At 36.2% G+C, this 18,163-nt stretch overlaps 1 protein-coding gene across 5 annotated transcripts in view; it reads left to right on the forward strand.

Moving 5' to 3' along the window:
- LOC145664275 (uncharacterized) overlaps nucleotides 1-15,330 on the forward strand; it is a 60,625-nt gene extending 45,295 nt beyond the window's left edge. For all 5 annotated transcript variants that reach the window (XM_081730804.1, XM_081730806.1, XM_081730805.1 and 2 more), the window contains exons 8-9: nucleotides 8,426-8,584; nucleotides 14,895-15,330. In XM_081730804.1, coding sequence (XP_081586930.1) covers nucleotides 8,426-8,584; nucleotides 14,895-15,049 — 314 coding nt within the window. In that variant the 3' untranslated portion in view covers nucleotides 15,050-15,330. The remainder of the gene's footprint in view (nucleotides 1-8,425; nucleotides 8,585-14,894) is intronic.
- Nucleotides 15,331-18,163: the final 2,833 nt, after the last annotated feature.

Below are 18,163 nucleotides of genomic sequence, written 5' to 3' on the forward strand. Positions count from 1 at the left end.
TTGTGTAACGCTCTGTCTCTGCACAGAAGTACCAATTGTCGATTGCAGTTTTCGGATCAAAGTCCTTAAGTGAAGAGCCACTGATAAAAATTGTGAGCAAATCATCCAGTGTGTCAGTCTTAAGTGGATTCCTGTAGGCAGTCTTAACTCATTTGAGACTGCTGAAGCCTCTTTCACATGAAGCAGAGTCACAGGTAAAACTGCACAAAATGTGACCATTTCAATTGAGAGTGGGAAAGGAGGGGCGCATTACAACGTTGTGAAGACTTTGCTTTCCATGTCCGTTGTGAAGACTTCACACTCCGTGTTTTCTCCCACTCAGCGACAATTATTTTTGTGCGAAACATAAACTGCGCAACCCTACAAGTTTAGGCAGAAATCATTCCTATTGAACACCGGTCTCCAGTTCTAAATTTCTAGTTACCTGGCGACCGGAAATTTTGCGCCCTGTACTATTTCATACAACCAATTCAGCCAACAGATAGTACACACATTGGGTCATTTTACGATATAGTCTACATTTCGGTTAAGGCACTTGTCGCATCATGGGATGATTGTGAAGATTCCCTCCTGGTACAAATCCTGTCCTTATATGTTCAGCCTTGTTGTCATGAAGTGTTTCATCTCCTCGTCTGAAGAGAAGCGACGGCTTCCTAGGTGATCCTTCATATATGGAAACAGGTAAAAGTCACTTGGAGCGAGGTTCGGGCTGGTCGATGATGCCCTTGTGTTTAAATCTGTTGATGCCGTGCTGAGCTGTTCGTCGGTGACGTTTTCTGTACCAGCCGCAAACTTTCGACACCATTCGGTGAAACGCTGACGACACATTTCGGTATTTCCGTAGTTTTTACCAGCTGCCGGTGAATAGCGAAACCAGTTTTCCAAACGAGTCACCATTTGTGTTTACCTACAATCAGCGCGGCGAGTGGCTGAAACTGCACAGTTGCCAACTCCATGTATATTATTACCGCACACTCCTCATTCCTCTATAACAGACGAAACTCCAGAAATATCGGCCTTGTAACCTTAGTTTCTGATCCTTCCTCATATATATATATATATATCAGTGTATTATTTTTTATTTTGCTTTTTGCGTAACAATTTGCTAAACACATTTAAATTTATATCGCAATTTATAATTATTTACGGATGCAATGGAAATGGAAATTACATCTTTTACTGTTTTACGTGTACATGAAATAATGAAAATAAACGATTTTTGCATGTAACAAACGAATACAAATTAGAAAAAAATGTGATAACTTTTTTTAAAGTACTTACTTTGTCACTCTACGAATTACCCAAGTTGATAATTGGTTTTGAATGTATATACAGGGGCTTTTTTTTTTTTTTTAAATAATAATAATTAACTGCTCAATCTGTAATGCTACCAAGAAATGGGAAATTAGCAATGCGCAGTCCACGAAGTGAACCAATATTTTTGTGACAAAAGCAATAACTTATTTACACAGCTGATAATTTCGTAACTCACATTGTAGCCAAATAATGCTCGGATCAAGTTTAAGTTTGTTTTCCGTTTTTAGTAATTGTAAACCGAACACTTCGTTTCTTTGCCATTTCAGTTTTATATATATATATATATATATATATATATATATATATATATATATATATATATATATAAATAACTAATGCTATGAAATACCGATGCAGATATGTAGTGTAATACCTCGCTTCAGAGCTTGAAACAGAAAGGCGGAAAAGGAACTACTGTAGACGTCTCGTGTTTTAGGTAGTTTTCTAATTTTCAAAAAGTAAATTGAAGTTTTGCATTTCGAAAGCACATTGAGACATTTATTTCCATATGCCAAAATTCTAAGTCCACATGCTTTGTTTACTATCATTTTACTGTTGATCTCCCGTAATGTGATATGTGGTGTTTAGTCCACAGTAGATTGGTGTGTATTACTAAGGAGGAGAAAAAGACATTTAAAGGTAAACTTTTTTTAAAGAGCTTTGTCTCAATTATGCGAGGTCAAAAGAGTCATGAAAGAAGACTATATTATGCCGTTTTCTTATTTAAAAAAAATCTCACGTCGGTAATAAATTATGATCATACATGCATCGAAATTTGCAATGCAATTTTTCTCTCTTGGATCGTAATTCTATGATTTTTTAAAGGAAATTGATAACTATACCGGTTAAAAAAGAAAGCGCTGGTATATTATATATTGATTTTTTAAAAATTACTTTTGTTAATGATTAAGCTTTGCTTATCAATGCTTTTCTCCTAAATTTTCTCTTTAGTGTTTCTACGCTTTCCTGAATTTCGACAGATTTAACCGGATTTTTTCACCAAACAGTGTAGAACCAATATCACTTGACCGTGTGTCCAACATGGCTCCCGCTTGGACGCTTCTAAGCTTTTTCTGTTCTGTATTTTTTTTCTTCCCTATTTCCTTTCCTTATCCGATGAATAGTTTTAGCGACATAGCTCATAATGTGTGTGTTTGGTAATTAATTATGTTTTTAGTAATTCATTTCCTATTCCCATTCCAGTATTTCCTTGTCCCAACTGATTATATCTATCTATCTAACTATATATTTATGTTCACATCTATATCTATGTTTACCCATGTCCAAAACTTAAAGAAATGTTAATTTCGAAACGTAACGTAAATTTGTGTCATGCTGATTCTGTCACAACCTGACTGAAATGACATAGTTACCAACTTGTTCGGGACACAGATGGCCTCTATAAATGCGATAAAGACTAAAACCTCCGTGACGAAAATCAAGGAGTTTCGGTTTTCGGAGTGTGCAGTGCATGTGGGTCATAGTGAACGTGTCCTAAGAACATACAATGACTTAGAAAACAGTTGTGAATGATGTAATGCGCGGTCGGATTATAGGTAGATTAGGAAGGTTAGATAGGTTAGGGACTAGTTGTCAGTTGTCGAGCGCGGACGTGTTTTCGTGAAGCCCGTAAGTTCAGTGACCTGCGCGATGGGAATCTCAACCGACCAGTGGAGAGCTAGAATTGGCCTGTTTTGTAGTGCCGCGAGAAAACTTCCGATCTCAAATTTTCCGAAAATGAAAGCATCACGGGCGTTCTTATCTTACGGTTTAGTGATTCTCGTACTATTAATCATAGGAGGCGTCGAACCCCACCCCGGCCCCCCGCAATCACAAAAAAGTGGAAAAAGTGAAATTGCCGAGATAAAAGAAATCTTGAACAACCTCGTCACCTCTAATGAGGTACTGGTGAAAGAAGTGAAGCAAATTAGTGCTACAATGAACTCACTAGTGAACAGAGTGAGTAGTGTTGAAAGTGATCTCGAACTTGTGAACCGAGAACTAAGGCATCTTCAAGATCACGCAAGGTACCTAGAAGATAAACTTGATGATCTTGAGGGTCGATCGCGACGACAGAACTTAGAACTTTTTGGCATTCCGGAAAAAGATGGTGAAACTTGGGAGGAAACTGAGAAAAAAGTCAGGGACACAATAAACGATCGATTAAAAATCTCATTAAGTGATGATGACTTACCACGTGTGCACCGTACCGGAAGGAAGAGAAATGGCAATGCGCGCCCAATTGTCTGCAAATTCTTCTCGGACAAAAAGAAAGAGACTGTCCTAAGAAACAGGAACAAACTTCGAGGCACAAATATATATATTGAACAAGACTTCTCTTACAGAGTTCGCGAGGAGCGCAAAAAACTAAATCAGCATATGATTAAGGCAAGAAGGAACGGTAGCTTTGCCTATCTTCAATATCGCTATCTCTACATCGATGGCAAGCGTTATAGTCTTTACGACCTTGAACCAAACACGCGAGAGGCAGCGGTCCCCAGAGAAAGAAGAGAAGCACCACCAGAACCCTCAACCCCCGCGGCGAAGGCAGACCTAAATAATGGACAAAAAGAGGAAAAGAAATGTTCAACCTCCATCTCGAATGCAACGGCAGAGAGCGAAAACGCATTTCCACCCCCTCCAGCTCTAAGGTCATCCACCCGTCAAGCGAGTACACAAGAACGCTATGAACAGAAGGACTATCCCCCTCTCAAAACTCCCCCCCCCCCCTTCCCGTACGGAATATCTCGTACGGAAACAATGAAATAACTGTGACAAGGCTCCGGTAGAAGACCAAGGAAGTGTAAGTATAGAAACATCATTTATTATAAGTGACTCTTCAGTGCATCGTAAACACAAGTGCATAAGTGTCTATTATCAAAACACTCGTGGCCTGCTCACAAAACTCAACAACATATATAATAACATACTAAGTAATAATTATCATATTATAGCACTAAGCGAGACGTGGCTTACAAACACCCACACTGATTCGGAAATTGTAGACGAAAGATATTTACTATTTAGATCTGACCGTAATTTAATTCTGTCTGGCAAAAAATCTGGCGGCGGTGTACTTCTAGCTGTAGAAAAGAACTTCCGTACTTACGAAATTCCTTCCCCAGAATTAGGTGTGGACTCTGTCATAACTAAGATCGCTATTAATAATTACATGTCATTAACCCTGTGCTTAGTATATTTTCCCCCTGCCACTAAAGCCTCAGTGTATTTATCATTTATCGATTTTCTATGTGCTATTGTAAACCCAAACGACAACCTTCTCTTAATAGGTGACTGGAACTTACCGGAAATACAAGGCTCAAGTTTTGAATTTGACACTGCTACTGGTACCTACAATGATCTCTATAATATTATGTGCTACCTCAACTTGAATAGTATTAATAACATAATCAACTTCTACGGCAAGACACTAGACTTAGTGCTTACCAATATCTCTAATGCCACTGTTTCTCACGAACAACCCCCTTAGTTCCAGAAGACTCTCACCATCCTTCCCTCTTAATAGAATTTAGACAGGCACAACAGCCCAAATAAAACCGCGCTTCAGCTTCAGCTTCTGAAATAAAACCGCGCTATAATTTTTCCAAAGCAAACTTTTTTGACTTGTATAATGAATTTTCGCGCGCTGACTGGAAATGGGTAAATGATTGTGCTAATGTTGACCTAGCGGTAGAAGAATTCTATAACATTTTATACTCAATCTTTGATAAATGTGTTCCATCAAAAAGATATTCTCGTAACTATCCCATATGGTTCACTAGAAATATAATTAAACTTGTGAAAAGTAAGAAATACCACCATAAAAAATGGAAACGTGGAGGAGTTTTTTCAGAATATCATCACGAAAAATTTTGTAGTATTAGAGCTTGCCTTAATAGAGAAATCAACGAAGCTTATAAAAACTATGTACAGGACTGTGAACAAAATATACTAGAAAATCCAAAAGCTTTCTGGTCGTATGTAAAAAACAAAACTAGAAAATCAGATCATAATACTCTTCGATTTGAAAACAATATTTTAAAAGATAACTTAGAAATTGCAAATGCTTTTAAACAGCACTTTCAAAAAATCGTCAGCAACTCATCACCTACTTACGACATACAAAACACTTCAAATCGTGAAACTTCTGAAATAATTGACAACCTAAATTTTCACCCCATACATCTGACCGAAGTAGAAAATGCAATTAAAAATCTCAAGCCTAGAAGCTCCCCTGGCCCGGACGATGTACCTCCATATGTAATAAAAGGATGCGCTGAAATTCTAAAATATCCACTGCTAACCATATTTAATAAATCGCTATCGTCATCCCTGTTCCCATCTAAGTGGAAAATTTCGAATATTTTACCAATACCAAAAAGCAACTGCGACAACCATGACGTTCAAAATTATCGGCCCATTGCCTTAATATCTGCCCCAGCTAAGATATTTGAATCTATCATTTATCAAAGAATTTTTAATCATATTCGACCATTAATATCCTCATATCAGCATGGTTTTCTGCCGAAGAGATCTACAACAACTAATCTCGCTGAATTCATACACTTCATTGCGGAGCAAATTGACAATAGAAATCAAGTTGATGCAATATATACGGATTTCAGTAAAGCTTTTGATACACTGGATCATGATATATTATTGAACAAGCTTATTTCATTCAACTTCACTCTTGAAGCGAGACAATTCCTAATGTCATACCTCTTTCATCGCAGACAACATATAATTTATAAAAATATAACAACTTCAAGTTTCATTGTAACGTCAGGGGTCCCTCAGGGCTCAAACCTTGGTCCATTATTATTCTTAATCTTTATAAATGATCTCCCAAATATGCTACCAAATTGTACTAAATTATTATTTGCTGATGATGTAAAACTCTATCGAAGAATTTCCCAGTTCTCCGATGCTCTACTACTACTACTCGCACTACAAGAAGATCTAAGTGCACTACACACTTGGTGTATATCGAACAAACTTAATCTTAACATTAAAAAATGTAACGTTATTACATTCACTAAGAAAACTAATAATCTCAAATTTAATTACAGTATAAACAACACTCCTGTACAAAGAGTGGACACTGTAACTGATTTAGGGGTCACTATTAGCTCCAACTTTTCCTTCAACAAGCATATCAATCGCATTGTTAGTGAAGCCTACAGAAACCTCGGCTTCGTAATCAGACTTGGCTTTGACTTTTCAAATACTAATGTTCTTAAAACCCTGTTCAATAGTTACGTTAGATCCAAACTTGAGTACTCTTCAATCATATGGCATCCCAACAGTCAGAAAAACAAAACACGTCTTGAAGCGATTCAATCTCGTTTTGTGAGGTACTTAACTTATAAAGAAACCGGACTATATCCTAAATTCGAAAAATATACCGACCTCCTTCGTAAGCACGATATCTCATCTCTCGAAGACAGACGTACCGCCCAACTTTTGATTTTCTTAATGAAATTATTGCAAAATAATATAGACTCTGAGTATTTACTATCCCAGTTAGAATTACATGTTCCATGTAAACGCACGCGTCCTAGAAATATTACTTTTCATTTACCTACTGCTAGAACAAATACGCTATACATGTCACCTATTAGAAGAATGTGTTATATTTTTAACTCCTATGCTGAAAATAACCCTGAACTTGATATATTTACCATAAATGACCGTTCTCTAAGAACTATTGTGCAATCCTATTGAAGATTCATTAATTAAAATGGCCATATCTATAAATGTGTATTTGTAATTATGTATGTGAATTCATGCATGCTGTAACTATATACAAACTGACTAGGTCACTATCATTAGGTAATATACCTGTTGTGATCTATATGTAACCATAAATAAATAAATAAAAAAAATAATATTCTCCGCTGGGTCATTCCATGTTAAATCACCCAGAAAAATGTGAAAATGACACCCATGATTCAGATTTTCATCAAACTTGGTACAGTTGTTAGGACCAACCAAGTTAGTAAACGGTATAAATTTTTCCCCTTTAACTCGTACAGTTTCGGAGATACAGGTTGTTCGAGTTTGAAAGAAAAATACTCGTAAATATTGTTTACGAGCGCCTGCTTGTAATGACAGTGTTGGAGGGAAAACGCCATTACTCAGTGACCACGTAAACTTTTTATCAAAAGCGAACTAAAGCGTATAATTTATAAGAGAGATCGTTTCATTAGCCTTGCACATGTTGAAGATCTACTAAAAGTTAAATATTTTTCAATGAAGATAAATTTTTGAGTGTGCAATATGGAGTCAGAAACTGAGCTTTATCAGCAAAGTGCATAGTTTTCTCTTTCTTTTTTGTTTTATACTGAACCTGAAAGTACCATTACCTTGTCAAGGGCTACCATGGAATTTGCCGTACGAAATACTTTTATACAATAGTTGTTATTTGTGCCGTCGGACGTGGTTTTAATTTGAGAGCATTTTGTTTTCGGAGTTCCGTATATTTGCCTCAGTGCCAGTACCCACATCTATTTTTATAGCCGTCTCAGGGTCCGTTACAGTTATTTTCTCAACCACAAGCCTCTTTCCATGTTTTTATACGTCCGTGTAATTCCGTGTGATGTCCATGTGATTTTTATCATTTAGAAACGAGAAATATCAATTACTGGTAGAATGTTATTTTTATCGGAATCTTAAGTCATATTAACTTCGTTTTCTTGTTTATATTTATAAATTACGTCTTCAAATGCAAATGGTATCCTCAATTATGTGACTAAATTTCCTTAATTAGTTTTTAATGTATTTTGTATTGTCAGATTAAAATTATTCTCACAACTTTGCATTCACCGGGGTGGTACCTAACTTATAGGTCCTAGGCCGCTCCCTTCTTTCCCTTTCCCCGGTGTGCTCGCCGAGGGACGTCATCTCTCAAAACGCGAAGGGCTAAATGGCCTTAGATGCCGAAAGTCCAGAAATCTAAATCCCCCTTCCCTTCTCTAATGAAACATTTAAAAAATCATCTTACAGTAACTATTTTTAAAAAGAAATTGTATTAAATGTTAGGTTTACTTTTGTTTTATTTAATTCGGACTGTGTATATATATATACTTATTTATTTATTTATTTTCAGATGCCTTGTTAGTAAAGAATCATGCTACGTACTCAAATTCACTGAGAAACGAAAAAGCTCTTAAGGAAGCAAATGTTAATAGTCTAAAGAATAACATTCCAGTGGAATCTAGAGCAACCGCTCTTACCAACAAATCATCTTCAATATCAAAGGGATCAGGTAATTGTAGACACTTCACGAAATGTTTGAAATATAGGTAATGTGTGTAATTGTATTCTGTGATGACAGACGTTTCATAAAGTGACTTGAGTAATTAAAACGCAGTAGTTATAATGCCACATAAAACGCGGTGGCTTAGTGGTAGAGTGCTTGTCTCTAATATGTGGGGTTCTTTTTTTGATCCCAGCTCGGGCCAAGTAGGTTTTGTGGTGAATAAACACTGTGTGCGTAGGTTTTTTCGGGGTTCTCTATTTCTTCCCACTTTCTCCATTCCACCATTTTGTTCATTATCACATCACAGACTCTTTTAGCTACCAAGCATAATCACGGATTGTTAAACTAAAAAACAACGCCATATGTCGTTATGAATTGGCCACCAAATTCACCAGACATTACGCACCGAGAATTACCAGAAGGTGAAAACGGTCATTAAGTCGCCCAAATTTAGTACAGTCACTCATATAAGTATCTGGATCCCAGATTGTTATAATTCCATTACTTGGGGTCCAGGTTATTTGCAGTTGTGAGAACGCCTAGACAGATGCAGCCCAACTTACACGTAACTTTTCTCGACCCTGAGAGCAGTTGCTAGCACTGAGTAAAGTCTTTAAGTGACGCACGAAACATTTCTTCATTCTGAGATGAATCTCTGTGGTTCATAGCCGGTTTTCCAATGAACATCATATATTAATCTCAATATTGCTGTGTATGTAATGTATTATTTCATTATATACTGTATATTCAAAGAAATAAAAACACTGATCAAACATGAATCAGAAAATGCTTGAAAGTAGACGAAAATATCAAATCTACCTAGTAGAACAACTGCTGGAAATAAGTTTGTAAATCACTGTCTCCATTGACAGACCTTCTCCAGTTCTTCCTATTCCAACATCTTTTTCTTTTTAGGGAAGATAATATCTTGCTTGTTACACTGAGTATGCATTGAAATTGAAACAGAAACACTTGAAAAAGTTTCAGCCTGGCCGGGATTCGAAACCGGGTCTACCGAATGTAAGTTCAATGCACTAACCACTCACCTACCGCGCCACTTAACCTTCTACCCAAACTAATACCTAATTAAAATCGTTTCGTGGAAAAATATAAACAAGACATTAATGCTTGTGTGAGTGTCTTAATCTAGATTACCTTTTTTAACTCAAAAATACGTTATATAAATGTTCCTCAATGAGGAAAATATCACGAAACGTTCTTCATTCCTTCTTTACCATAACTTCTAATTTCCAAAGAAGAAAAAACGACAGAAATTATTTTCACATTCTTTGAATTGTATCAGCACATGTAGAATAGACAGTTCTATGTTTATGTTCCATAACTACTAGTTTATTTTCTTATATTCATATGAGGAATTTATGGCAAATTAAGCCGGTGGCACTAGCCGAGTGATTTCGGGCGTTCGGCTTCTGATCATGGGGCACAATCCAGTAGGGGTTCGAATTCCTCTGAAGAGCAAGGTCGGAATTTTAATTGTCTTCAGTATTTGTGTTCGTGTCCCTGTAGTATTTGGAATACGTCGAAAGGACATAAGGTGCCAGTGGCGAACAATACTCCGGTTGGGGCGATTTGTTAAAAAAAATTGTGAAAGCAGGAAACTCCCATTGCAGCTACCTGGGTTCAAATCCCGTCGTGGCAGTTATGAATTTTTCTGTATGGGAAGCCAATGTTTATGTAACTGGTATTGTAATTATGTTATTTCTTTATTATTACTATTATTATTATTATTATTATTATTATTATTATTATTATTATTATTATTATTATTATTATTATTATTATTATTATTACCACAGAAGGAAAGAAAAACTAAGATAGCGAAAGTATTCATAGGAACAGAAAAGATATACAGTATGTCAGACGTTTCTTAGGTTTACATATGAACGCAATAATATTATTACGTTTATGGATTTACAGATAGAATTATTATTTTATGACAGCAAGAAATAGAATATAAATATTTGTTAGCTGGTAACACTAATGTATTTTGTTTCGTCCTAGTAGAAATGTGAGGTGACATTTTAAATAGGATCATTCTCGTGACTAGAGTTGTAAGTTCGATCACTGTTTGCAATTTGTGCACAGCTAGGAAAATTCCTTGTAACTCATTTTTAGCCCATACTACAGCAGTAAGGATGTGTTTAGCCCTTATGCATTCATCAATTCTTGTCCAAACACTTCCCAGATAGTTACAAATGAAGGTTGATAAGGATGACGTAATTTTGTGTTGTTGGAATTTCACCTTCTTAATTACCACAGCCGGAATCGAATCCGGGACCCCAACATTATGAAACTAACGCTTAAGCCCCTACTCTAAGATATCAGTGTTCTGGGAGAAGGAAAACCTGGATGTGCAGTGAATTCAGTAATTACACACTTGTACGATTCCTGTGTAATAATGCTGAAACTTTCTGATTTCAGTCATGATAAAATAGTAAAGTATTATGCAGAAAGAATAGTCCAGAGAATTCAACTTGAAATTGACAACTCATATGTACGGAGGCGCTGCCGTATGCTCTCGCCTCGAGCGCTGATTTTTCACGGCACGGCATTGGACAGATATTCATATTGATTCTAATCTGGTGTTTCAGGGCACTGTATCTTTTGTTTTTTAGAGTAAACTAATTTAACAAACCTTCCACAGTACCTTGTTTCTATTTTTACGCGTTTTACCCACTTTTACAGTTTTTTACAGTAAGTCTTAGAACAGGGACAAAAATAAAAAACATTGAGGACAGTAAAAATGACAAACACTATTCGCGCGTTCTTCCCTTGCCTGAATTAAAACAATAAAATATGGTAAACATGCAATTTTTGGTGTTCCATCTTCTATGTATTGTCAAATCCAGAGTTGGAGTGGGTCAGTGGGTCAAATGGATCGTTTTCTGAGTGGGTCAGTAACAAAACAATATGTGACCCACTGTGACCCACCACCCACTGTGATCCACCGACCCACTTTGCTCACTGCATTGTAGACAGCATCTTCTGAACAACATATTTTTTTCACCCTCGACTCTAGCCATAAAAACTAAAAACACGTTTCTGATTGGTTGCAGCTTGCGATTGTCAAAAAATTCTGGTGTATGTATTGTGTATTCTAATAGTAATAGAAGAAAATTGTCACTTCGTTAAAATTGAAGAAGCAGTTGAGGTTAAATTTATATCATGGCAGTCAAGGTGGAGCAAAAAGCCCTGCGGGACTTCTAACCCGCTCCTACTACTACGGCTTCGTATAGCAAAACTGCACACGTAACGTAATCACTTTTTTAGTATTATTTTCATCTTATTTTAATGAAAAAAGTGTTTTGAAAATTTAAAAAATAAAATATATATATATAAAAAAACTTTCCTTGGTCCGGGTTTGAACCCACACCAAAAGCAATTATAATTACTAGCACATTGCTTTAGTACGCTCGGCCACGAAGACCGCCAGTAACAGGCACTTGAGTTTTACTATATTTCTGGTACGTGGCGAGAAACGGACAACTCCAACTAACCAGAACCGCGTATTTAGCTCCTATGAGTAGGGTCGAGCATGATTTAAAAATATGCTTCTGAACACTGGTCAATATGTCTACGTTTTACTTTCAAGGTCTCCATTTTCCGTTTTTATTTGTTTCTGTTTACTTACCTGAGATGAGTATCTCTAAGTGAAAAAAGAACTTGAGGCATTTTTGGATATTGGTATTTGAAATTGTAATAATAGCGATAGGATGTATACTACTGCTTCGCTTTCGAGACACAAGAACTGTAAGTTTTAGAGGAGCTAACTACTGGAAAAAATTCATTGAATTACTGTAATATATAAATTATTATATGATAAAATTCAATGTAACTATGTGTGCCTAATCATCCCAGCCAAATTGCAATCAAATGAAATGACTTTTGGTATAAAGTTAGGCCTCAATCCAAACTGGGATGTTACCATATTGCTTTCATTATAATAATATCCTAAGGGATAATGGGAATGCGAATTTTTGCGAAAAAATTGAATATCTCACAAGCCGTTAAACTTATGGAACTGAAATTCAGTATATCAACTCTTTATTGAAAATGAACATGTCTCCTAGCATTTTTTAATATTTTCCTTTATGGGGAGGGTCGGCACTTTGTATATATGGTAAATTGATAGTGTTTTAGTTTGTAAAAATAATCGAAAACGATCGATATTAGTTGAGAAACAAGTTGATAAACAAAAAATACAGTGCTTCGCATCACATATCCATATATGCTTACCATGCGCTTTCTACTATAATAATTGTTGAAGCTTGTTTATATGGAGCACTTAAAGCACAGGGCAATCAACCCATAAAGTTGTGACAAAAATAGACATAAAATTTGTAATGTAAGCTTCTGTACATTGGTCTACTTACCTTGATTTGGGACTTTCAAATTTCATCCGTTTTTCCACTGAAAAGTATCGATAATTCAACAAGGAAATAATTAGACTATGATAATTTAATTGAAATTCATCATAATTTTGCCCATGACAAACACATTACCATTTTATATCGTAAAGGTCAGAGCCACCGTTATTGTAACAGAGCGGTGCTTGAGCGATTGACCGTAGAAATTCAAACTCCGATTAGTTAGAATTTCACAACCTGGTTTTATTTAGTCGTTAGAGAAGAGGTCGTGGATTCATGTGTTAGTGTTGATGACGATGGATTTGGTGGGTCAGTGGTTCATGGTGGGTGGTGGGTCGGAGTGAGTCATAGTGGATGATGGGTAAGTGGGTCATAGTGGATGATGGGTCAGTGGGTCATAGTGGGTAGTAAGTCAGTGGATCGTGTGTAAAGTTTTCATTCACCCACTCCATCTCTGATCAAATCTGTAAAACCAAGCCAAACAAAGAGCAATATTAATACACAAAACGCTCAACATCTTAGCTATTCATGACATAACTATTGTATGATCCAAATAACTCTAGTATATCCACAAATCATTATTTTTGATATTTTACCGAAATACAACATGATTTTTCCGATAACCTGATACTTTAAATATTGTTAATACGCAAAGGTCATTGATTTCATCACTTATTCACTTACTCTCTTATGATGATCAAAACCTTTAGGATACTTCCCGTAGATATAAAAAGGTGAAATGTAGTATCCAAGCTTGGTGCAGCGTGCAAGTAAACAAATGAAAAGCAGCAGGATGATATTTGCCTCCCCCAAACTTCCTGCAATGAAGTGTGTTAATTATTCAACAAAAAGACTTGAAACACAAAGCCATGATAATTGTTGACGATCCTGTGAGCATGTAATCTCTTCTCACTCACCTCTGGTGTGAAGAACCTCAAACTCAATTCTTGATAATGTAATATTGGTTTGAGTTGGACTACAACGAGTTCTTCGATTTTTTCCGTTTTCGTCCAGGTTTTCATTTGACTGATTATCCATATCATTCGGTTCCGTTCATCATCAGCTTACAGGGCATATTGAGGTTCGCTAAGATAATAACAATCTGTCTTCGTACAAGCGAGACATACAGGCTGGAAAGTAACTCATTACCTCATGTTTCTTTACTTCTTATACATTGGTGTATGTTGTGTCAAATTTCACCCGAGCATACTTGTTTGAAACTTGTAATGCGAAATCGGAGATGGATAGCAAGTGAAATACCCTGTACAGGGTTAGCATAAATGATTCATTCGTTTTGAAAACGCTATATTTTCAAAAGTATTACACGTTCACACATGAAAGATATATTAAAAGATCCACAAATTCACCAAGTTTATACATCCTGTACAAATGTTCGATAGGTTCCCCTTTGGTGACACGACACACGTCCAGACGATACTCGACGTCATTTTGCTTTCTCTCCATTTTCGACTGGTATTAACCTCGTGCTGCCACACCCGATCGGAGGACTAGTGCTGCCACGTAATACAAACTTGGTGAGTGTGTGGTTCTTTTCATATGTCTTTCATGTGTGGACGTGTAATACTTTTGAAAATATAGCCTTTTCAAAACGAATTAATCATTTATGGTAACCCTGTACTGTGAAACGAAATATATTTCTTCTTTCTTACTTCTTTTAATTACTGAACAACTTGTCATCTCGATTCGTCGCTCACAAATCATAATTAAACGAAAAGTTCTCAGTGATAAATACTGTCACGAAAATAGTTTTTACTTTATAGAATAGAAATTGTAATATTATGTTTCCATTGTTTTGTATAGATACGATTAAGATAATTAGTGCTTTTTATTAAAGTGCTTGAATGACAAAATAATATAAAGGTGATATAGCGAGCGTGTTAATGTATTCCATGTCATATTTATTGCAGATGATGTAGTGCTAAAATGCACTCCAGAAGAAATTGAACAGAAACGATTGTTAGCGAAGAGAAAACTAGAAGAGAAGAAGAAAGCAGCGGCATTGAAGAATAGCTGTCCTTCAGTACAAAACCAATATACAAGTAGAATGCCTGGTAAAAGGTAGCAGTAAATACATATATGGTTAAGAAAATAGACTGGACAACAATTTCTTATGAATTACCATTGTATTTTCAACGCTTGTAATGTTTTCAAATGTAATATAAATGTACAGCTTATCATTTTATGGAGAATGGTATTTATAAAACATTATGTCAAGTAAAATTTTTAATTTTTGTATGGATATAAGAAGCAGATATAATATGATGAATGTATCTTTGTAAAATAGCCTAATGTCTAATTAAGTACTTCAACTGAACAAAATAAAGAACATTCTGTACAGTCAAATGATATTGTTCTTCAAATAAAGAGAAGTAATCTTTTTAACTTTCGAAAAACAATAATGAGACGTTCCGAGTAGTAATGGTAAACTTTTGAAAATTACTCTAATGGTCGAAATAATCGTCTGTTTATTTTGAAACTGTGTTTTCTAGGGGAAAGAGGAACAATTTTCGCGAACTATACATATAGGCATGAGAACTGGCTGTTACAGAACAATTTGGTATTACTACTTGAACATCTCAAATGTAAATTCCGAACGTTCAGATTGTACGTAATTTCTAGTGAGTTCCCCTCACAAGTCGGAGCGCCTTATGTATATATAAGTGCGTTAAATGGAAATAAATTTCCTGTTATGTTTTACACTCAAGCTTATTCTAAACTCTGCTTGTGCTTACAAGGTCAATAATTCTAAATCGTCGTGCAGAGATATTTTGGTATCCTGTAATAAGATAATCAGATGATCCGGTTTTGCTTGCCACATAATTTGATTGTAATAATTGAATTCTTAGCATTGATTATTTCAACAAATTTGAGTTCAGTGACGCTGCAGATACCTGCTGACACCCTATATTAAAACTCAATCCACCACATTCGGCATTACTTGTATAAACAGATTATTGTCCTAAATTCTGATGAGAGCTCAATGTGGTTCGGATCCCACGTTAAGTCATAGGTCCATGTTCTATATTGCCTCGGTGCTCAAAGGGACTGTAAATCCTAATACAACTAAGAATATTGCCTATAAAAAGAAGCAGACTTAATTCATTTTCTTGAACTGAATGCAGGTCTTCTTTAGTCAGAAAGTCAACTCAGTTGCCAGGTTGAGACTTTTTCTAGTGGTTGTAATATTGATTACATTTTTTTAAATAGCGCATACTTATTCATCCGAATAGTCATCATTATCCTATAGAAGGCAATGGCAAACCACCATAGGTTTACTTTGCCTAGGATCTTCGGATCAAAGACCTGCATTCAGGCAGAACACAACATCATCATAATCAATTCAGCTACTTATCCTCTAAAAGTAGAATCTATTTTACTAAAACAAGAATTCCCGAAGTTTGTAAAAGAAAGCTACTTCACAATTAGACAAAGTGAGAAGTTTTGGTGCGGAATTCGGAGTGACAGTTGAACAGGCTTCGATGAGAGCTGTGAAAAGTAGTGGTATCCTCACCCGGGCACGACAAATTTTGCTTCAATTATTGCTACTTGGGTTCATTCCATGCCTGCAGATTCAAGAATAATGGAAGCTGTGGAGAAATTCATTGATGTTAGCTCCGCCTCCTCCGAACAACATGTTGACTTGCGAGAGTCTCGTCAAACTCGTGATGCCGAAGATGTATTTGTTTCGTTAACTGGTTCCGAGAACATAAACGATTCGGGAGATCATCCCAACTTACATCACTGTCTACTGATTTGCTAGCTGATGAAAATGTAAATTGTGATAAAGCATTACAAGTTAGACTTGCTGTGATGAAGAAGATTGAGGGAAATTCACCTGAAACGCAAGTCAAGTGTGAAGTCTTTGGGCATCTTAACAAGATCAGTGACTGAGCATAACGAATCAATCTGTGTAAACACAAACTAGCTTCTGCACTGCATACCGCACAGTTAGCTCTGAAGAACAGTTGTTTGAGATCTTCAAATATAAACTATTTGCGTATTCTCACTTCTTATTTGATGGAGGAGGTCTAATGAGAAAAGGTACAAAATCATCGACAATATCCGTTTTGTCCTGAACTTCGACCCAGAAAACAAGTAGTGCCTCAAAAAGGTGTATCCTACATAATTGATGGTGGGCAACTCTTGCATCGTGTTGTATGGCAGCGTTCAGCCACGTTCAAAGAAATATGTCAGCAATATACTGCATACGTTGTTACACATTACGGAAAAACTCTCGTCGTTTTTGATGGAAATAACGAAGATGTAAGGACAAAAGAGGAGGAGCATCTGCGATGTGCAGGAAAGACTTGCCACGTAGACATAGAATTAGAAGATAAATTACTGTTACTGTAGGACAGACTGAATTTCTCCTAAATCACAGCAACAAAATGAGATTCAGCCATCTTTTGAGTAAGCACTTGCAGAAATCAGGATGCAAGGTATTCCAGGCCAAAGCAGATGTTGATATGCTGATTGCAACTACGGCAATCACAGACCAAGAAAGGTCTTAGAGTTATTTTGATTGGTGAAGACAAAAATTTATTAGTTTTTCTAGTTCCTCTTGCTCCACCAGACACATCTTTGAAAATGATGATAACAGGAACGAAGAATTGCTCAGACAAGATTCACCATATTGGAAATATTCAAGATGATATAGGTGATATGAAGAACTTTTTTCTAATTGTATACGGCTTCACAGGATGCGATTCAGTTTTGTCAATTTATCGAAAAAGCAAAATCTCTGCTTACAAAAAGTTAGAGTAACAAGGAACCGAGGGAGAAACTAAGTATTTTCAATAATTCTCGAGTGTCAGTTGAAGCAATAAATCTTTCTTTATTTCAATGTACGAGTCAAAAGATATCAGGAACTTGGACATTTTATGTCACCAACTATATGCGAAGACAATTGCCAAACAACCTATACATTTTAGTTTAACTTAGCTGTACTTCCTCCTCCAACAACAGGAGCCGCTTGTGAGCATTCACTCCGAGTCTTTCATTAAGTGCAGCAATGGCGTGGTGTTAACATGGATACTTTACGATAGGGTTTGAAGATAGTCAATAGTTATATACGTCCCATACCAACGTCGAAGTCCGCTGCTCCTGATGACCTACTACATCTCATATCTTGTTCCAGCAGGGGGCGCGGTGGCTCAGTGGTAGAGCGTTCACCTCC

The sequence above is a fragment of the Thermobia domestica genome, chromosome 11, assembly GCF_964235325.1.
Source record: "Thermobia domestica chromosome 11, izTheDome1.hap1.1, whole genome shotgun sequence".
Classification (NCBI taxonomy): Eukaryota; Metazoa; Arthropoda; class Insecta; order Zygentoma; family Lepismatidae; genus Thermobia; species Thermobia domestica.